Source organism: Melopsittacus undulatus, chromosome 5 (genome assembly GCF_012275295.1).
Source record: "Melopsittacus undulatus isolate bMelUnd1 chromosome 5, bMelUnd1.mat.Z, whole genome shotgun sequence".
Lineage (NCBI taxonomy): Eukaryota > Metazoa > Chordata > Aves > Psittaciformes > Psittaculidae > Melopsittacus > Melopsittacus undulatus.
The window spans coordinates 33,305,751-33,329,403 of NC_047531.1; the positions used below are offsets into that span (position 1 = coordinate 33,305,751).

The window sequence follows — 23,653 nt, forward strand, 5'->3', positions numbered from 1 at the left end:
TTTATTGCACAGAAGCAATTCACGGTTTTGGGTGGTGGTGGGGGGTTATGTTTTGGGTTTTTTTTAAGAAATGTCGGTGCTCTCTATAAAAAAATCACCTCTGAAGACTCCAGAAGGTGATCCAGAACATTTTAAGTAGGTGCCTGCCCTTCTCTGATGGCATAGGGAGCCAGTAGGACATGCTAAGGCATCCTTGAAGAATCAGATTGGCTTCACTTTATTCAAGAAAAAAATAAATCAGGAGAGTGAGATAGTGGCAAAAGCACAGCTGCTCTACCATTTACATCCTGAAAAAACAGTTGGATCTCAAAAAAAAAATGGTACTACGTGCTTGTGCTTGAACTGGGCTGCAGTGGAAGAGGCCCCCAGCAGCATCCCAGCTTCACTCGGAAGTTAGTAGGAATTTAGGCTTTATCTACTTAAATCTGAATTACAGTGAAGCTCTTAAAGGAAGACAAGTAGCTTTGATAAGATGCTCTTATAAGCACGTCGGAGTGCATATACTTTGACACTACAAAATATTCGAGCAGAGAAACATTTAATTAATTTGTGATCCACATAGAATGGATCACTGAATAAGACTTCAAGCTCCTGAGTGTCACAGAGTAGTTTTTACATTAGCAAGGAAGACTGCTGTGAATATAACAGGGATTAAACTGTTTACTATATATTTGCTAAGGGATATTTATCATGTAGCTTCTCTCTCTTCAATAGGTTGTTCAAACATTAATCTGTGCTTTTTATTATTTCTTCCAGTTATTTACCTTGTAGTGTTGAAGAGGCCAAATATCACTGGATTTTTGTTATCTCGAGTTTGCAGCAGAAAAACATCCTCTGAAAAATTTAAACTCAAAGTAAATGGTAGCAGATTACTTTTCTCAGCCCCCAAAAGAGAAACTTCATTGTTTGTCAAAAGTGTAATCCTATTTTAGTTGTATATGCTATTTAATTTTATGCAGATTTAAAAAGCAAACTTTATAAACAATGCGATACATATAGGCACAATTGATGATATATACATAGAAGTTCATATAAACTGGAAACAAAACCGTAACAACCATTCCTTGTTAATGTATATAAATACAATATTTGACAGTCATATGTGTTATTATGAAAGTGTGCGTTTTGTATGATGGTTTTAAGTTTACTGCAGTATAGGATATTTACCCAATTCATCAAAATGCGTATCAATTCCATTTCTCCCAGGCACAGAGCAAACTAGCCTGGTTTTGAGGAAGGTGCTCCATTTATTCACGAGCATTCGCTGGCCTCCCATATCATTCTGTGTAAAGAGAAACAAATACTGATGGTAATTTGAATGAGTAAGTCTAGAAGCACAAACATCTCTGCTGAATTAGCTGCTCATGGTATCTTTTAATGTCAAAAGCATGTGTTTTCAAACCACATGTCTATTACTAGTATACTTTCTCTGGAGTCAGTTTCCAAGCAGGATTGCACTGATCAACTCCAGGTCTCATTAAGAGCTGTGGGTTTATAAGAATTTTTTAATTCTGTACCACATCCGTGTGTAGTTTTAACTATACAGCTGTTGTAAAGCTTTTTTATTTCTCTCTTTTTTGTTAGCTGGATTTACTGCGTACTTTGGCAAAGTTTAGCATTGTGTTAGGAGCTCAGTGCAGGGTTAGATAAACATGTTTGGAAACTGAAGCCCTGAATCTATCTATAGAGCTGGTACAGCTGGGGCAAGCCTGGGGCAACTCCTTACATGGTGTTCTAAAAATTTCTCAATAAATTTAAATAATTCCTGCTTTGTTATGGCTGTCTCATCTTGTTCTTGTTATTGAGTATCTTGGACTGTTAAGAGAATAGGGCATTTAGTACCAATCTGTAATCAGGTTCTGTAACTTCTGGGTAACATCCTCAATGATATGGCCTTGTATTCAGGTAGGCTGTGCAACTGACTGTTGAAGACTTTGTATTAGACTTGCAAAACCCCTCCCACAACTCAATTCTAAATTGCTGAAATTAATTGATTTCCTCAGCTTCACACTGAGCTCTCACAAAAACAGAGCTTTGTTTTTCTCAGAAAAGTTGAAATATATGCTGTAGTTGCCTCTGTGCTACAAAACCTCTCACAGCTTAGACAAAAATGTAAAATCTGGAAAAACCAGTTTTTGAATCATCAACTAGCTATTTTCTTTTTGTATTCATTAAATCGAATCTGAATTATAGTATACAGCTGTGAAGTTAATGTCCAGATAATAAAGTATTTGGAGTTTTGGACAAGTGGAATAGAAAGGTCTGTGGGATTTTGGTTTAACCCATGGCTAGAGATAAGACATTCAGGTGGATATATTTCAGACTAAAGTGAACTATTAAAATAATCTATTCAGACGTCTACCCGAACATAGACCAAAGAATTCTCCTTCAGATCTTAATGCAGGCTTGAACTCAGAAAGCCAATTGGCTTTGTGGACATTAACATCTTAGGCTGAAATTTGGTACTTTGTATATGTCAGATGTGTTAAGTTACACATGAGCCCTCCTTAAGAAATTTTAATGGGTAATATGCTTGTGAGCATATGTGACATATACCATACATTGAGGTGACAGAAGATTTTTTTACTTGAATCTTACACTTTACCCAGTATTTTAAGTAACGAATCCCCTGCAGTTAGGAGGGGGAATGTAATTTTTTTAGAAACAAAATCAGATGCTAAAAAATAAACTCCTTCCTTCGTTTAATCAAGCAGAAGTAGTCCCAGTGGGAATGGGAGAGCTCCTCTCATCAGCTTTACTACAGTTCAGTAAAAAAAGAAAGGAATGCACCCAAACTTCATTAGTTGTTCAGAGAGGACCAATTATGAGCAGCTTGATTTGGGAGATCATATGTTAAAAGTACTCCTCTCCAGCAACTGAGTTCTTCCTGCGTGAAGGCCTAGGGAGCCAAAAAGAGATAGGATCAACACACTAGGACTGTGGTCTGAGTGGGAAATGGACAATTGTGAAAGGCAGTGGAAGGAATAAAAGTCTTTCCTCATGAGTTTTCTGCTTCTTCTGGGAAACCTGATTTGCTGGACAAGTCACCCCTTTATTCTAGTTTCCTATCTGCACAATTTTCCTTAATTGATGTTGAGAAGAGGATAAATGAGACACAAAATTAAAACATTAATTAACTACTATTTATAAAACACTCTACAGATGATTGACATTGCACTCTTTCTATCATTCATACATCAGAAAGAGGTGTTTTTTTTTTTTAATTTACAGAATCACAGAATAGTTGAATTTGGCAGTGACTTTTGAAGATTATCTAGTTCAATTGACCTGCTCAAACCAAATTGCTTTGAGCAATTTGTGCAGCAAATTGCTCAGGGTCACGTCCTGTGAGGTTTTAAATAACTCCAAGGATGGAGACTCTAGGCAATCTGTGACAATGTTCAACCACGCTTGCAGTAAAAACGTGTTTTCTTACATTCATACAGAATTTCATGTGTCGGTCTGTGCCCATTGTCTCTTGTCCTGTTCAGCTTTCTGTTGGGACAGCCATTAACCCTGCACAAATGGAGGTCAGTTAAGTCTGTCTCTTGCTGACAGAATAGGAAGGCAAGAGGAAATGTCAGAGGTAACTGGTGGCTGGCCTGGTCCTGTCACCAGGAATGTAGGGGATGACAGTGTATGTCAGCTATGGGAGCTGCAAGAGGCCATGGACCTAGACCAGTACTAAAGGCAATGGACGCTTGATTTGAATTGAAAATATGAATGGTGAGAGAGTCCTGTGAGCAACTGCTATTATTGCTACCACGTATCAGCCAGAGAGATATGGAACTGAATGACAAGTTTTCTGAACTTTGCCCTCCTCTTTCAGCAAAATTCAGTTTCAAGCCCAGATTTCAGATTGCTTCTGAATTTTCTAATGCTTGAGGCTGTTTGGAGGTAGTATTTTAATTCAGGCCTGTAGCTTACTCTCACTCCCATAATAGATGCCATATTTGCCTGGAGAAGAAGGACCAAAGAAAGAAGCTTGCTTGTTTTTGATTTAGCTGGGGAATCAGAAGAAGGACCTTACCGCACATACACGTCCCACTCTGGTATATATGGCATGAGAGCTTGTCTCGGCCTCTAATGCTTTTTCAGTAAAGAAGAAATACACTTTGTTGTCATCATGGTCTTCATTGTCAGGAATCATGTATGAGCCAATGAATTTTGGTTCTTTAAAAGAAAACAAAAATAAATTGAAAAAGCTTATTAAAATATTCTCTTACAGATTTCAATTCTTAAAATCAGCTGGCAACAAAGAAAAAATAAAATTAAAAATTCAGGGATCTATCAGTCAAAGAGATACCTAATGGTATAGGGTGATAAAAATAGGGGAAAAAATCTATTATTTTCTGGGTGAGTATCTGCAGACCATGTGGAATACATTAATGTAAAGCTTCTCATTTCTCCAATACGCAAATCAATATTTCTTTGGATGCATGCAAGAAAAAGACCTTCTTCCAGTCCAGTTCTCCAGGGTTTATATATTTTAATTTGGCTTAGGCTAAAACCTGGCACTATTATTCACATTACAATCTCTGATCCCATATAAACCCAGTGGAGGAATTTCAACTTCAGATGAAAACCCTTTTAGATAAAGAAAAAGCTCTGGTAGTTCAGCTAAAAGATGATATATGAACATACATTTTCTAAGATAGAAGGTGCATTGTGTATCTTTGTCATGAAATAAAGGCCTTCAAAATTTTTCTTGGTTCGCCATTTTGCTGCAAAGTTGAAACTTAAGTTCAGACTTCAGTCCATGCCTGTATACCTTTTAACTCCACACCAAGCAGACCTGTGAATGACTTCATCACACCGAGTTGTAGCTAAGATTCTACATGTTCTTTAAATGAGTATGTCAGTCACACATAGTATGATATCTTAAGAAGCAGTGGGTAAGTGTTTTCTAACTTCCTGTTCTGTGTGAAAACAGTCGTTTCATTTTAAGACACTGATACAGAACTTGATAATTTATTTTTTAAATATAGATTTTAAAATGTTCCCTTTCTGCCAATTAAAATTTCAAGTATAGACAAAATGAAAAGCAAAGTCTGAGACAATAATTTAGAAAATACTCTCTTTAAAATAAACTTCTAGATGGAAGAGAAGACAAACCTCATTTGTGTATTGTGGACATCCACCTGATTGTTGTTACCCTGTCTTTTATATATCCCGTTAGAATGCTCATTTCAGGAAGGATCTGGGTATTGGACTCAAACTGTCTTTTAAAAAAGTGTTTCAGTCAAGTCTTAGGTGAGATTCATGTAGGAAGAAGTGTTCAGAAGAACTATTTTCTCTCTTCTGATTTGGGAGAAAATTGCTGTGAAATTTGATGAAATATCACAATACATTTGGAGCAAAACAAATTAAGATTCTGATTCTCCATTTCACAGAAACTTTGAAATTCAGTGACATCTCACACTGAAGAGTAGGAAACAATTTCCAAATTTCCCAGCACATGATTTTTCTCAATGTTTTTATTGTGGAATGCTCAAATGTTCTTCTCTAAAATTACCTGGTTTAACTTTGCTTCATTTAACTGTATGATCATCATATGTTTTTTATTTTACATTATTGCATGACATCTCTTTACAACACAACTTGGTAAAGATTGAGTTGTTTAGTTGCAACATAAAGATGAAATGATCTCATCTAGAAAAAAAAGAATGGTGTGTTCTAATGAGAAGTTCCCATTAATTAAATAGAGTGTATTTTACTTATATAAAGCATATCATGACATAGTATAGAACATTCAGAGTAGAAATTAAGAGCAATGTTAAAAGTAAAAAATGAGTTATTTAAAAATTCCATTTGTTAAATCCAAAATGTAATCAAGGTAAAGATTTCAATATAATCATCCTGATAGGGGGTTAATGAAAAAATTAATGAAAAAATAGTTTACACAACTTAATCTCCAAATGGATGTATGTGTGCATGAACAATAAATATTTAATTTCTGGTTAAACAGAAATTGTTTAGTCATCTGAAACACCTCTGGTTTTTCCTTCCCATACCTTTCAACAGGCGCTCACTGTCAGGTTCTGTTCGGAGATGGGCCATGCGGTTCATGGTGCGAAATAGGGCAGCATCTCTTCCCCAGTAGTCACTGTAGAGACCAGTAAAAAGTTCACCACCTGCAGACCGTACATTAAAGGACAAAAACAAAACAATTTGGTAATGCTCTATGTATTAATTTCATTGCCTATGACAGAAACTGCATTATAAACATGGCGCATTAGAATTTGTTCAAATTCAAGTAAGGCAAATCAGTAAGTTACGTATGGTCTAAAGAGCATATGGATGTTGCTCTTACCAGCACTGCAACATATACAGTTGGAACGGCATGAGAACAAGAATTTTAACTTTCATTTATAGGCTCAGCCTCATTTTCAGAATTGAGCTAATGACTTCAGGATAGACTCACACACAATACATGAATCCCTTAAATTAACATCTAACTACATCTGCCATGTTAACTTCTGCCACATCAGGCATCTAAGTTCAAAGATCTCACTGTCACTCAGTGCCTAGCCCCAGAGACACCTATCTAAATTTTCATCAGTGCAAGGTCTATCACCACTGCTTTACTTGTAGGCATTTCCAAAAGTGTCCTGGTCTTGCTAATGAGAAAAAATACATCACTTGGTTCCAGAACTGGAAGATACATATTAGGTTTATGAGCCAGAATATGGGAAACATAGCAAGTTTCAGAGGATGCAGTTCTAGGGAAAAGAATAGTCATGGCTTCACTGAACCACTGATCTGGGCGACACTGCATGGATACAGCTCAAGGCTAAACTATACCTGAATCCACAGAGTGGACCTCAAACACGGGAGTTTCCCGAGCACAGTTATCAGATTTGGCTCTGTGCAAAACATGGCTGAAAAAAAAGATTAATTAGTGAAGCACATAGTGAAAATACTGGAGGCAGTTATCTCCCCAGCTGGAGAGATAAGAAGCAAAACCTACTACTTTTGAAATTATTTCTATAAGCAAGCACATGTTTTATGAGGCCAAGGGGGTTTTTCAGTCAGCCTTCTGGAGCTGTTCCACTTAACTACAGTTTAGATACATCCTGCTAGCTTAGTTGTTTGGTTAACAGAGAAAAATAGCTTGTTTTACTCTGATCTGACAATAACTTGTTTTCATACCATTAAAACATTCAACAGAGTAGGGACAGGATCTGAGATGTCATCCTGCACAACTAGTGATGAATATTTCCTGAAACATTTATGGGAACAGAAACTGGGTCCCATTTTCATAGGATTTAGATAGCAAATGAAGCAAGCATAGGAAAGTATTAGAAATTATATGATGATTGCCACTAACTGTTGAAAATCTGTATGTAGTAAAGTGCAAATAAATCATACGTGTATTCAAAAATTCACCCCCTCTCTATTCGACCCGTCTAAAATTGTGATATTGGATATATTTTACTTTAGTGAAATACCAGCAGTAAATCTACCTATTAGTTATTCACGGGTGCATTTCCCTTTATCTGTCCAAGCATTAAGAATAATATGTTTTACATCCTTGCGGATTTAGACTAGTTTTTAGGCCGAGTTTCAGAAGCTGACAGTTACTGTCACTAGGTGGCATCCTTATGTTAGAAAATAACACGGCAGGAATTAAACTGCATTAAAAAAAAAAAAAAAAGGAAGATAATCTAGTTCGTGGCTAACCTGATCAGAGGTTTCAGTGACACGGTCCTACCTGCTAATTAAAATAAAAACCACTGATGCATTCAAATTACATTTGATGGCAGGATTATAGCAGGAAATTTGATTATACAGGATTATAGCAAAAAAACAACGGTTTTCTTGCTGGTCTTCCTCAAAGTGTAAATTCTGTTTCTCTTAAGAGATATATATGAATTGAATGATACCATAAGACTGAAAAATTATTCTGAAAAGTTTGTATTTTGGCGGCTGGGGCTGGTTCAGAAACCTCTGTTAATTTGGAGCTGAGGGCATTTTTGCCTTACACTTCACCACATAAAGAATGGATATTGCCTTGTAAAATACATGGTCATGATTTGGAGTAAAATATTGGCAAGTGATTTTAAAAGGAAATATAAATCATAGCATCAGTAGAAGTTAAGATTACTCAAAACTAGTAGAGGATTTTATTGCTTACACAACACAAATTTGATTAAACAGCAGGATTTTCTAGTATCTGAACAATCTTCACAAGCCTGATTAATGAGTTATATTAGCCATAAATCCTGCTTTAAGAATTCAATTGGAAAAATATCTAGGACTGGCTGGTTTTGTTTCTATTTAGGGTGATGTGTAATATAAAATGTGGTGCATATTTATTTTCAACACCCTAGCGAATCTTGGAAAATACATCAGTGCAGGGTAAATGATTCAGAGAATGCATATATGCACATATTGCTGGTGATCAGGATCATCAAATATAACTCCAGATGTTCAGAAGTTTGGATATGCATCACAGGATCCCAAGGGTTGGAAGGGACCTTGAAAGATCATCTAGTCCAACCCCCCTGCAAGAGCAGGGTAACCTAGAGTACATCACACAGGAGCTTGTCCAGGCAGACCTTAAATATCTCCAATGTAGCCTATTCCCTCTGTTTAGCATAGGTATAAAATGTTACTACACATAGCTAACCTGCTGCTATGGCATTCTACTGTATACTGGGGAAGTTCTGACTGATTTTATCTGTGAGATCCTAGGGATAGAAAAATTGAAGTTCCAGTCTTGGATGAATATTGTTCCATGAAAGAGATTGTACAGATATGGAAGTGAAACTTGATTTTTATCCTGAAATGTTACTAAACTGAACACAAGCATCAGGTGTGAGAAGACAGGTCACTTCACCTAGGGAAAGCAATAAGAATATACTTGTGAGTGTGACTGGCAAAGATCTCAGCACAAGAACATTCAACATAATTCTGAGATCTTTTACACTTTTGATATTAAAAGGATCTTCTCTTTCCCTCTTTAGTTGACTTCTGCACATGCTTATATCCACGTTACAAATTTTGAACACTGCAGGTTTTATCAGGTGCTGAATAATTACAGTTTTAGAAACAGCCTGAGGTTGAGATTTAAGAAATCCTAGCAAGATTTCTACAAATCTCTCCTCCATTGTAAAGCTATTACTACATATCAACTCATTCCTGCCTTGGTTGAAGGGTTTATACTATTTGCACATCACACTGATAAACCAGTTTCTTCCAGTGAAAATCAACTGAGCAATTTCACAGAACTTCACTCCTACCCTCTTCCAGTCTAATCTCAGCTTCACATGTCTTTGACAAATTAATTGCTAAAGTTTAAGTTTCAATACAACCTGGTTGATCCTGCTGAAATAAGAATAAAAACTTTCTTCTCTCCTTATTTATACAAACAAAAAATCCCATGGGCCTCAGAACCCAGTTGTGGCTCAAGTGATGCATTCACACTTTCTAGCTATCATACTTTTCAAGAAAACAAATAATTTAAAAGTTCAATGGGGACGACTTAAAAGAGACCTTTATTTTTTGCCCTATTTTCAGAGAAAAAATATTAACAAAAACTGAATACAAACTTCTTCTAAACCCAAGAATTCCTAAATGATGACCCTTAAGCAAAACCAGATTGGAGCATATGATTTAATTTAAAAAAACTTAATATATACATGGGATTTTTTTAAAATAAGATGCTTCCACCTTAGAAGTGTGTTTTCTTTGTTTGTTATTGACATGTTTTGTGTACCTACTTCAAACTAGAAGGTAATGCAAACATAAGCTACTGTTTATCAGTAGTCTTATTTGTTTAAAACATAAAATTCATGTTATGAATAAAGGAGCAGAGCATAATGAGTAGAACGTAAGCAGCACCTTTAATACATTTCTTTGACTGTCAGCCATTTATTACTGACTGACAACTAAAATCATAATACTACTTCACGTTTATCAGAAGTGACACTTTTCACAGTAGGAAAAAAACAAATTCAAAAGAAATTAGCTACTGCTTAGTTGGTAAACTTCCTCTGTATATTTGTACTTTGTGTCTGTCAGTCAAGTATTCTGTCTTCTGCTTAAGGAGAAAATGTATTTATTTTAGTTCATTGTCTGGAATAAAAGAAAAAAGCACAAATACATGAAACTGTTTTAAAACTGTAAACCCAGAAAATATTATTGGAGTGGATTTCCTGGATAGAAAACCATATTCATTTTTAGTTTAAATTTTTTCATCACTTGCACATGATATATTGCAGGTAACAAAACCTAGACATAAACTGATTTCTCAGTTTTCAAGAGCTAGTATGGTCTAAATTAATCAGTGTGCGTGATCTTATATCAAAAGTAGTTTTTGCTATTGAAAGCAGATGGGAAAGTTCATTAGAAATAGAAGTCCAAAAGTTTTATATGCCTCTTATCTAAACACATACGTTTTATTCAGCCTGTCTGCCATCCAACATCTATTCTGTTTCCTGATGCTGACAATAAATTGCTAGAAGTTAATTGTTCATAAACTGAGAAATTCATCATAAGCTACTTTACCACTGGGTCAGATAACCTGCAGTAAAACTTATGACAGCATGGATGTTTGATTTTAAAGCCAAGTCACGAACTATTGTTTTCTTGAAGTCGGTATTTAACGGATGTGTTGAAACACATGAAGAGATACAGAACAAGAAATTCTCTTTCTTCCTAAATTAATCTTGCTAAATCTGGTTCTAATTAGTGATGGGGTAAATGTTTTCAAGATCAAGATTTTAAAAGCTTTTAAACTTTTATCAGAGGTATGTCAAATTTTCTTTTTCGTCTAATATTCACCACTGGTCAATAGCCACACTGGTGTAGGCTGCTGTGTTAATTGGAGTTGCAGAGGTGAAAGCAGGTTTAGAACTGTTTAGCTAGGAAGAAGAGGAAGCTGAGATAAGAGGAGCTGAGAAAGCCTTAACTAACAGCTTTGCATAAAACTTTTTCAAGGACATACACGTTGGCTGAACCTACATGGGAGAGTGGAGGCAGCTCCAGGATGCAGCTTTTAAGGGCCTGCTCCTTAGAGAGATTTCATTTTCTAAGAAAATTGGAGTGCATGAGGAAGAATGGAACACCCAAGAACTGTAGGAAAGACTGGAAAACCAGTCCTTGAGAGTGCCTTGTGTAGCTGTTGTCTCCTGTCATAGGGTCATAGCCACCATGAGCTGGAATCAGGGCTCAGCTGAATAAATGACCATCCCTTCCTTCAGAGGGCACTTGGCATTAGAAGTTTCAGTCTCATTTTCAAATATTAACTAAAAGATTCCTTAATATTCACCATATTTTTTCCATGTCTTCTACCCTTTTCAAATGGATGCCTACAGAGATAAAGGATATAGCTTCTGGAGTTTAAGAAGCAGTATTAATTCTGTTTATTCTGCAAGCTCTATTTAGTAAAGTTTGCAGAAGATTTTAAAATACATGGAAATACAAACATTTTAGGATATTTTACCAAGTGTTGCAAGTGTTCAATTCCAGTAGTATAAAAAATATGAAAGCATTAATAAGATAATAAACTCACTGAAGAATTTTGTTATGCTTCTAAAATACGATTCCATGACCACTTGATATTATAGAATTCCCAATGGAGGTCTTTCAGGTCATATCAGTTTTGATGAAGAGGTAAATTTTTTTCTCTTTTTTATGTTGTATCAGTGATTTGACAAAAACAAAAGATATTTTCTCTTCCTAATCTTGCTGTATTACAAAATGTTTAGGTTTTTCGGGTTGATCTTATAAGTCTTTGTCAGTAGATGCCCAAGATTCTGATCAGCATTTATCAGGGAAGGTCTTATTTAATGGATTTCTCTTTCAGATAAAATTGTGAGGATCCATAGGACCTGTCACAATGCAGGCGAACTAATCTATAGGCCAGAAGCACAAGGACTAACCATTAATCTTGAAGTGCTCTTGAACAATCTGGCTTCCATTTAAGCAAATAAAACTCACATTGATGTCACAGTAGGAACATGATCAGGTCAATTTATTTACTTAGTTCTGTATGAGGAAAGGCTGGAAGGGCTTCAAGATTAGACCGTGAGGTTTCAGGCCTATAGCAAATTCCATGGGATGAGTCTTTGTTCCTAGACTAAAAGTGGAATCTCTTAAAAGCTGAAGAAACAAGTTAGAAATCAGGGTGGAAGAAAAGTGTAACAACCTGTGCTTCATGGATTTTGGAATGTCAGCCAAAATGCATCTTTTTTTATTAGATTCTTTCATGACTTCTTAACCCACTAACTCTTAAGAATTTGAGCTGCATTTTTTTTAATGGAAATGAATAATGGTTTGATTACTTTCTTCGATTTAAAAGATTTGACTTTACTTGTGAAGATCTTTCTTGTAAGTAATTTGTTAATGTAAAGGAACAAATAAACCTAGCATGTAAAAATACATCTGTCACTCATGATCAATACTTCCTCACCACTGTGGGTGAGCTATATCATTATAATCATTAATCGGAGTTTAGCTGTCCAATTTTAAAATATGAAATCAAATGTAAGTATAAAAGGGCCCTAAAAATCCTTTTAACGTTTTTTTATCCCTGAAAATTTGAATGTTTATATGAACTTATCCTCTTGTTTTCTAGCTCTTTCTTTTAACAGCTATACCTTTCGAATGCTCAGTTTTCTAAAACCAGATATTGTTGCCTAAGTTCATCTAGCTTTCACCCTTTACCTGCTGTTCCAATCTATTTTTAGTCAATGTACTAATATTGCCAAGACTGTGTTTGCTTGACATCACGAAATGTTTTCAGGAAAACATTACAAAGGAAAAAACATATGGTTTGCTATACTACAACTTGAAATGTCCCAGCCGTACACTGATATGCTCACCAGCAAGACATAGAAGAGCACTATCTCAGCATGCCTTTCTGGCACTGCAGGAGTTTGAAATCTGTTTTTATAATTGTTGAGTATAAGATAAACTCTCCTAGCAAAGCATCACCAGTTTTGGATTGTTTTTTTAGAAGGCAGTGTTGAAAAAAATCTATTTTAACCTCAAAACCTGTAATTAATATGAAAAATAAATGCTTAATGAAAAAACCCCACCAAACCAACAACAGTTAAATTCACATGTTTACAAGATGCTTGTTACTCAGATTACATCTCAGTGGATAAATAATAATTTTGTGTTATTTGTCTCAGTGGTGGAAAAGATTGATCTAGACATATTGCTTTGCTCTGAAGAAATGCAGGAAATTATTATTTCTAAAATCACACAACAATCAATTACCTCTTCAGGATGGCACGTGTCATATAACATCTAATCACTTCAGTGAGACACCCTTGCTGCAGTTAATGCTGCCTGGGATGTAATATTAATGTGGACAGCACCATGAGGATTAAGTCTGACATCTGTAAGGCTGCAGTAGAAGACTGACAACACTTTGGTGTGCTGAAGGGAAGACTCAGAATGACATATTGACAGGACCATGAAGCTTGTGACATAAAGATCATTACCAATTAAGATGGAGGTGAAGGAAGAACTGGGGTCAAAAGGGCACCTGCCTCGTCCTCTCTCAAATTTGTGCGATTCCAGTTGAAACAGATGATCCTTAAAAAAAAAAAAAAAGAATCACAGAAACCAGGATAAACCCTCCAGGCAAAGAAAAAAGTTCTTAGAGATGAGATTTAACTTTGTTATACCTTTGTAATGGGCCAACTTCATAAGGGAGAAAACACAATTATGGTTGCTTACTGATGTACTTAGTAAAAATTCTCTAAGTTTCTACAAATCACCTTTCTGTGTGCAGTAACCCAAAAAGTATCACTAATATATGCACTAAAATTTCACTTATTTAATTTCTGTGGGAGAAGAGAGTGAAGATTCCTCTATTTTTTCTCCAAATTATCTAAACATTAAATAGATATCTAGCCATGGAATGTGTTTTACTTCTTTGAATATTTTTGCCAGTAGTTCTTAAATATATTATGCTGTGTTATCTTTCCTTGATAAAGTTGAGATGTTTATATATCTTCTTCATAAAAGTCTGTTTAGGAATGAGTTCACAGTTATGGTTTGCAGAGCAGATGTGATTTCTGCAGTGGATTTAGCAGAATATAAGTATTAAAAGAATACTGGCAACTTAATTTGTCTGCACAAGGCTTTAAAAGCTGAGAAAGAATTTACTATGTAGATTTTCACTTGCAATGCTATAATTGTCCCAGCTCTCTCAAAAGAGCTGATTAATTCCCTGATAAAATATCAAGTGAAAACAAGATTTATGTTTGTAATTCATACATTAACAAAAACACATACTACAAACACAGATATGGGGGAGAATAGAAGGGCAAATAGAGAGAAATCTGTGAAAGCTCATAAAGTATACTACCAGTCATCAAGTGTGTGACTAGTAAACGTTTTGATAGTCTAGTAAATTTAGTTCTATGTAACAATTTTTCCCAAAAGTTTATTGAAATGTACGTTATATCAGAAGATTGGATAAATGCAACCTGTTCAGTAAAGTCATCTCAGGTTCATGTTGCTAATATAGTAAGGTAAAGGTTTTGCAGAGCATAAAATTATATGTGACAGGACCCCAAATCCATGTAAATCATATATGCCATTTTGCTGTAACTTCTGATCAAAAATTAGCATTCCCATTAGTTAGAGAGTTGCTATCAAAATGGGATATAACTCAAAATGCAGGTCTGGAAAAACAAGACATTCATTTCATGTCTACCTGAAGTGAAAAAGCCACCCCACAACAAAATTAGCAAGCAAAAACCATACAAAATTTAAGTAATAGTCCTGAAACTCATGGGGAAATGAGACAGAATCTCACCTCTCCAAAAGCTCCTGTGTTGGCTTACCCTGGCACATTAATGCCTGATGTTACAGCTGATACAGCAGAAAATAAACATCTGGGGTAGATACTAGTGGTACAGGAACATTATTTTCTGCTATATCAGCTTCAGCTGCATGCCAGAAGTAGCTATTCCCCCACTGGTGTTGGGTAAATGTCAAACAAAGATCTCAGCCCCATTCCATACTTTTCAAACATCACATACCAGCTATTTTTCATAACCAAATACCATAATATTTTGAGTCAACATCAGGGAAAAAGCAAAAAAAAAAAAAAAAGAGTGAGGTGAACTAAGGAAAGGAAAGAAAAAGTCCTGAAACTGTGGAAAAGTACAAGGGGCCATAATTGTCGTAAAATATGGTGTAAAGAAAATATTTCTATAAACAATCTGACTAGTATTTATTCTCTAATCAGATATGAAAAATAAACTTAGTCATGAAAAAGTTTCACTTCTGGGATGTCAACCAAACTATTTGTCAATGAATGTTCAATAAATAAGATATAAAATAATATAGAGAAAGATGTAGAAGTAAGTGGAGAAATAAGCAGAGAGTTAAAATATAGTAGCTTTTTCTAGTCTTACTGCTTTCTGCTCATTTTTCCTCACAGTAGAATAAAAATGGTCTTGTCTGTGAGAGGAAAAAGTAAAAAAAATAATGCTGATTTCATAAGAAAATAGACTCAGGTAAAGTGATCAGCTGTGAAAACAAAATTATTTGGAAACAACACTTGAATAAGTTATATTATCCATATTTCATGGCTCATATTTCATCCTACATAGGGAATAGAAACCGTTTTTTTTTTGTTTTGTTACAGGACAAGACATGATCCCATCATGGCCATAACCAATATTACATATTCATGTCTTCTCTGAGTAAAATGCTGCTGATGCTCAGATCAGGAACACTTGGCTGACATGGGAGTCTTCCAGATGATGTGGAAATATTTTGTGTCACTGTACAGCAAATTATAGTATCATAATAAAAAAGCCACTAATGTAGTTAACTATTCCCCTAAGAGTTACAATGAAATTAAAGGTAAAGATAAACCCATCTCTTTAAATATTAATGCCATGAATGTGTTTAAAACAGCAAACTACATGACCATTGAATGAAAATATGAAGTGATATGCATAGCATCCCTTTTATTTTCTGCATTTTAACAGCTGTAATTTTTAATACAGTTTGTAGCTTAATGCTAACACTGATTGTAGACAAAAAAAAATTGGATCTCAGTGCAACTTGGGGATGTTTTAATATAAAACCAGTATATAAGTACTGGTTATAATATAAACTCACCAGTTCTGATAGAAAGCAGGATATGTATCTCATATATGCTTGCAGATGTATCTCACTGTCTGAAAAGTCACTAAAAATATAAGCAATGTCTGCTTCAAGAAAGATTTTTCCACCTTCACCTTTTAGGACAGATACCAAATATTCCATGGTTGCAATAATTTCCTCCCATCACTGTGGCAGATCAGGTGTTAGGTGTGTCACCTTCCATGGAATGCCAGTTTAAATGAAATAAGTGTTGCACATTAATAATCAGATTTGAAAGCTAATGCCGTAATTCTAACCCTCCTTGCTCTTTGTGACATTGGAATCCCTTCAGAAATGTCAGAAGAAAACTGGCAGTTTCCTCACAGGTTATCCAGCACAGCAATTCAACATTGCAATTTATCTCACTGGTAAAAATTTATGCAAAAATACATATGGAGGGCTGGAAGTGGAATCACAAGTTTCTACATGTAGTTTGGGAAAAGAAATGGGTTTGATTTATGATACCTATGACTCAGAAATCATAATGCACTTTCAACCATTATTAAAATAATAATGTTGTTTAAAAAGAAACAGATTTTTCCAAGGCATCAAGCATTTTGCCATTAACTTGATATGAATGGATAATTTTAGACAATGAAGAATAAAGAAGGCTCTAAATAATAAGGAGAGAAAAGGTCAAAGAGAGACACTAAAATTAAAAGACTGCATTTAACTTTGCTGCAGAAAATATCTTTCTCTAATGCCAATTGCTGCTTTGCTCTGATTCAAGACAGCATTTATGCATGTGATTAATTTAAAACATATGCTTACTTTCACTGCTATTCGGCAAAGTACCTAAGTCTATTCTTAATGTTGATAAAATGGCTGTATCTTTTCACTAAACCAGGGACTTAAGAATATAGAGGCTTTGTCTGGGTTTTCTTACAATATTTTTAAGAGAAAAAAAAATTACATTTTTTGTAAGGGCATCTTTCCCTTTGCATTTTTATTATTTTCCAGGTAACAAGAAAGTAAACCATATCATACTGGCATTTTTTAACAGGAAATTTAAACCATTTCAGAACTTTTAGTTATATACTTAGCTATGCATGCATATTCTCCTACACTATAACCAAGGTCTGCTTTGCAAGACATCTTGGCCTTTTTGTGGTTAGCACTTATTTTTGTTGGTTTGGTTGGTTGTTGTTTTTTTTTTATTATTATTTTTTTGGTCTGTGGGTTGTTTTTTTAATTATTGTTATTTTGGGGGGCATTTTTAGTTTTGTTTTTTTTAAGATGCTCATGTTACCTATATTGTGCAATAATAAATAGTATTTGGGGGAGACAATGCAGATTTCTGTGAATGTAGTTGTTAACACTGACTATCCTACGCATTATTACTGGAACTCACTGGACAAAATTAATTCTTAGTGTAATGATCTCGTATTTATTCAACCTTACAGTAAGAATGATATTACGTGCAAGAGTTGTTCGATGCGTTTCATTTACTGTCATACATCTGAGACTTTTAAAAAGAAAACTATGAACAAGAAGGTTCTTATGCAAAGTTCATCCAATAGGAAAACATTAAATAGAGATGTTTGCATGTGTGAAGCTATGAGAAACTTTATTTTAAAAACTTCAATAAAGCCATGTGGTGCTAGTGCACATTTTTTTTTTCAAGTAGTTCTTAAATCATCAAAAAGGATGTGTAAACATCAAATATTCACCATATTTGATCATAGTGATCATATTTGAGGAAGTAGGCTGTTTGGAAGGGATGGGACATACTGGGAGACATTGACTCCACAGGGAAAGGACATCTCAATGGATTGGCTGGCTGATTGACCTGGTAAAGTGAGCTTTCAGCAAAGGCCATCAGAAGTGGAAGATTGAAGTCCAGAGCAAAATCAACAACTGCAAATGAAGAGGGTTTGGGAGGGAGATGGCTTCCAAGGGAATGTTCACATCACTGCACTGAAGTCAACATATTCTGAAGCTTTCCTTCAACCTCTGTATAAAAGCTGTAAATTTAATTTTCACTTGCAGGATTGCATCCTCTTACAGACCACATCCATTGAAGTCCATTGCAATTTTGCCCTTGCTTTTTATGAGAATGATGCTGAGGCCCTGGTCTCACAATAGAGTAATACATAGGGAAAACTGTGATTTAAAACCTTCACCAAGTTCAGTACATAGTAGAATACAGATGTAGCTTTATCAACAGTCTTTAGTGCCATGGAAATGAATGTAACTGATGAAATCTCCAAGACAGTGACAGACTTTATTCTGTAGAAAATAACATTTAAAAATATTTAACATAGCAGGTGTGCTCTTTCTAAACAAAGAAAACATTTGTTGCCCATATGTACTTTTCATTTTTTCAAATAATTTTTAAGTCTGGTACAATCTTAACATTGCACCTTTATAGTCTTGCATTTTGCACATCCGTATGTACCCATGTGCACTTATACTGCCTAACATGAGGAGCTGAAGGACTTATTTAGAAATTACTGAAATATAAGATTGTAAGGCATTTCACTGGTGTAACTGGATGTTTTTTCTCATGTTAAGAAATTGAATACTGAGTGAAACCAGAGAAATTTTCCTACCACAATAGAAAGTGAAGTGAAATGGATAGAATATCTCATCTTGATCTCCATTCTCTTTTGCACCACATTTTTTTAGTATAAATTCACCTGAAACGTTTTCGCAAATATTCTCTTGCTCTGTATATTCTTATAACACTTTTTACATTCTTTTCTTTTTTGTATACTCACTTATCCTTGCATTTTGATTTGTGACATGGAAGGACACACTGATTACACTAGGCAGAGGCTTCTTTTAGGAAATATGAACCTTGGCTTCTCCATAAAAAAAAAAAAAAAACTGAAAAATCACACAACATGTCCATAAATCAACAGAAAATATAATTCAAATATAAGCCTCCAGAGCAAACTCTCAACTCCATGACCTTAGTCTGTACACTAGCCTCATTAAGAAGGCACATGCTAAAAGAAATATACAGTAAAATATTTTGGTTTTGCATAATAGCAGAAAATAACATGCTTGGTCAGGCCTGAAAAGACATCTCATATCATATAGTCTTTTGTATTTAAGCAAACTAAATGTTGGTGCTAAGAAAAATATGTATTAGCAGGTAGGTGTCTAATAGATATAAATCCAGCTAACTCATTCTAGAAATTAAAAATCTAAAACCTGCAGTAAATTAATCAATATCATGGAGCTTATATGCATGATCCTGCGCTCCAATTACTTATAAGTTCCTATTGCAACTTACTGGCCTATTTAAGTAAACACAGGCATGCAGATATACAGGTAACACAAGAATGCTCTAAGGAAAGAGCCTTTCATTTCATGATGTTACATCTTCTTATAGAAATCCAAATTTCAAAAGGATCTATGCACTGCCAAAAAATTGTTCTGCTTCTTGTCAAAGGATTACCAACTTTTAAAATTACACCTTCCATGTTCACTCAACTTTATTTTCAAATAGTAAGAATAGAATCCTTGAAGAGCTGGCTGAAATAGTCAGATCTCTGCTATTTGACATAATTAAGATTATTTGGGAGGAAGTATTTCTTCTGAGGATCTGTTTTCAATCCTCTTTACCATCCAGTGACGCACTGAAAAGATCAGTCGTCCTATGGGATGATAGTGCATAAAATATTGCAGACATTAAATCCTCCCTAAAAATTCAAATGTATTTTTTAGGTCTATGCATTTTATTCCACAGTTAAATGATTAAGACACATTGGGGTCTAATCTGAAAACATGTTTAAAATCTGGAGTTATGTCAGACTGCTGTCTGCATTTGCAAAAGGATTAGCAATTTGTGACTTGTGTCAAAATATCTGGCCTGAAGTGACAGAAATAATACATTTTCCTGATTTAATGCGTGTGAAATTCTCTGGCAACAGGGAAAAAAATATCAAAAAAACCTAAACAAGCCACCCCACATACAGAAATCACAGACATTTATCTTTGGCAGTTCAGAATGTTTAAGTAGAAGGGATTGAACTGCTCAGAATTTTAGAAGACACACCTTTGCATGACCATAAACTGGACACATAAACTCATTAATGTCCCATGGCATAGAATAGGATCATTAGAAAAATAAAGTATGATTATACTACATTGGAGTGGTAGCAGGCATGAAATTTCCAGGAACCACATGCAGGATCTGTAGAATTAAATTGTTTGAATAGTTGTATATGGAGATACATGGTCTAATGACCAGATGAAAGTGGAGCTAAAGAAAGCACAAAATTGCTATACAAAAGTGAAGGAATTTCTGTGGGGAACTGCACAGTCTTTACACAGAGTCTCCCTATCCAAGACTTTAATTCTTCCTTTATATTGACAGGCTAAATTTGTATTGAGATTGTGAAGGTCATATCAGAGCAAATGCCAAATAAAAATCCTTTAATCTAATGATTGCTGTCATAACAAATGGGGACTAAGGTTGTGAATAAAAATAAAAGTAAAATAAAAAAAAAAGAAACAACTTTATTTTTTGAATCCAGGCTTTGTTGATGAATTGAGCAACAGATGTATTAGGTATGGAGAAAAGAAAACAGATAACCTGGGGAAATTCTGCTTATCCCTGTAGCATGGAGCCTTAGATAACCAACAGTCCTTTTGCAGACAACAGGCTATGCCAAAGTGGGCCATTCTGGAAGAAACGGCAGAGGAGTGGATCCACTGCCTCTTGATAGCACATATGAACTGCAACTAGTACTTTTTAGTTCACTTTTCAATGTGGAGTAATTCTCCTGGGTAGATCTCAGTCAAATAAGAATAATTACAGTCATAATTTGTAGAGGAATTATACAATACCAAAGGTACATTTTATAAATCCTGTCATTGTTCAATTTTTGCTGCTTTAAATTATGATGACTAACACCTTATTGAACAGTACCTCCACTGCTCAAACAATGCCATAGACTGCACCAGGTGCCCTCACTTAGAACAATGCTTTCTCTCATAAATAAGGGTGTCAAAATCTAAAAGTTATTATGATGATGAGAGCTGAAATGTTTTACCTACCCCCACCAAATTACCACACAGGTGGAGTATTTCCTTTTCCTTGGAGTACTAGTATTATTTCTCTGTGTTGATTCATTCTCTCCTAACCACCTGTGTTTAATCATGCAAAAGAAAGGTCTAATATGATGGAAAATTCATTTCATATGGCTGATCAGTTCACATTCTGTACCAATCTGCCAAATTTAACTTAAACTTCACGTATGGACATATTTAGACAGTATTCAAAAGTAATGAATGTCACTCACCTCATTTTATGGATGGAGAGTACTGTCAAACAAACCTGTTGTCTGTTGAAATGTGTAAGAGTGACTGATAAGAACAACTGTGCTGATACAGAATACTTGGACTTCTCCAGGGCATTTGACTCAGTACATAGCTATTTGATGAAAAAAATGAGCATTGTAGAATTATATGATATGAATATGAATTATGGACTGATCATAGTATAGGCGTTATAAGGTATGCAATGGTGAATCCTCCTTTATAGAAGGTTTCCCTACATTTTATTTTTGATAGAAAGATGATTTTTTTTATTAAGTAGTGATTTAAACAATCATATGATTTCTTCCTAGTGAAGTTTACAAAAAGACTGAGGAAACATAAATAATGAAAAGGTTAATGAGAGCTCTGGCTTATGGAATGCTCTGAATATTGATTTAAAGGTCAGAAGCTAACAAAGTCGATTTTAATACAATCATGTCCAAAGTATATCTTGGAATAGGGAATACAAGTTGTATTTGAAGAGCATCAGAATGCCCTAGAGAGTGGAAAGTTCAGATCCTTCTCAGACTACTGTCATGTATTAGACTGAGGTTCCTCATTTAGGATCTTGGACATCCCAGGTGCCTTGTTACAGCTGACAGTGACAGGCATCTCTAGAAATCTCTTCATTGACCTTGTCATATGAGACTGCTAATTAGGTGCCTCAAATAAGTGTCTGAAGTGGGATAACTTTGTGCCCCTGAGAAGAACTTTGAGTCAAGTGTGAAATGCTAAAAAGATATTTCTCATTTTGATGCTGTGCCAAGAGCTCAGCACTTGAGTCTATGAAAAGAGGAACCTCAAACAGAGTTAGAGAAGTCATCTTGCTTGTATACACACCATCAAATACCATGGTTCTAGTGGCTGCACTTCCAGAACATGTGAAAGTAGTGCAGCAAGTTCACAGGAGGGACACAAATATGACTGAGGAATCCTTGTGATAGGAGGTTTAAGGAGTTATATGTATCCAGTTTATCAAAAAAAAGGAAGAGGTGGCTTGATCTTTGCATAGGTACTTACATGTGGAAAAGATGTGGCAAAGATAAGGGGAGACTTTCAACTTTGCTAAGAAAAGCATATTAAGTTTAAATTACATGAATTTGAAGTTAGATAAATTTCACCTTAAATGAGTGGCTTTTTTTTTGTAACTGAACATTGTTAAGTATTAGAACAGCTTACCAGAGAAATAATGGTGTTACTGTTATCTGGATTCTTTGAAATATCCCTAAAAAAGTTTGAAGCCAACACCTGGGAGAAATTATCCTTGCAATGTGTGGCTGACCACATAAAATGTTCTGATGATCCTTTCTGGTCTTTGTTTCTATTTGTGCAGTACACATTATTCCATCCCTAGCAAAGCATGGGAAGAACAGAATTAGTATTTCTTCATTATCCTTACTTAGCTTTGTGTAAACAGCTTTTCACTAAGGTAATTATTATAGCCAACACTGATGAACTTTAATTTCTCGCATAACCATATGCATTGGTTCAGAAGTAACTTTTTCAACCTGCTTCACAAGAAGATGCTTGACCTTTTCCTTTTCCTTTCTGCAACACAGCATCTTTGTTGCATACAATGAACACAGGGATAATCTTCACTTAATTAATGTACACTCTGAGTTTAGGTACTATTTTAATCTCTCTTGAAATATTTGCATATTTAACTCCCAAATCCTGAAATACTCTAACTGAAATTTGTGCTTTTGGATGTTTTGATGGAATTTGACAGCCTGTGATGTAAGCATTCAGACTAGATGATGTAAAGGACCCCCGGTGAGATATTCTATGACACTGTTGCTTATTTGGCAGTGCTCTATATATATGAGCACTTGACACTGATCATCACATCACCCATAATGCATCACTCATCTCAATGACTAGTTTCACATTAAGTATAGATGCAGAAGACTATCACAAATAAGCAATGTCATAGTATTTAGGATTGAACATTTAATCCCATAAATAGAGTGAATTGAAAAACCTGAAAATATTTAGTGGATGGTATTCTAGCTAGTGGGGTTTTATTCATGCAGAGGGACAATGTGTCTCTGAGCAAATATTTTCAAGGCAAGAATTTGTCACACATTCTATCTAATGAAGGAGTGACCAACACCCACTTCAGTTTGGTCAGTGAAACCAGATGTTCCTTCTCTTTAATCCTCTGCAGACTGAGGGTAGAGATGATGTAATAGGAAAAATACTTGGAGAGGGAGTAACTGGGCAGGTCATTGTTTATTTTGATTATAAAAATACGTCA

The 23,653-nt window shown here is 35.1% G+C and overlaps 1 protein-coding gene across 1 annotated transcript in view; it reads right to left on the minus strand.

The window, feature by feature from the left end:
• Window positions 1-23,653, minus strand: part of SEMA3E (semaphorin 3E) — a 137,044-nt gene that overhangs the window by 25,168 nt on the left and 88,223 nt on the right. The window contains exons 5-9 of the mRNA XM_005148378.3: window positions 13,458-13,551; window positions 6,015-6,134; window positions 4,031-4,173; window positions 1,168-1,282; window positions 765-834 (exon numbers count right to left, since the gene is read on the minus strand). Coding sequence (XP_005148435.2) covers window positions 765-834; window positions 1,168-1,282; window positions 4,031-4,173; window positions 6,015-6,134; window positions 13,458-13,551 — 542 coding nt within the window. The remainder of the gene's footprint in view (window positions 1-764; window positions 835-1,167; window positions 1,283-4,030; window positions 4,174-6,014; window positions 6,135-13,457; window positions 13,552-23,653) is intronic.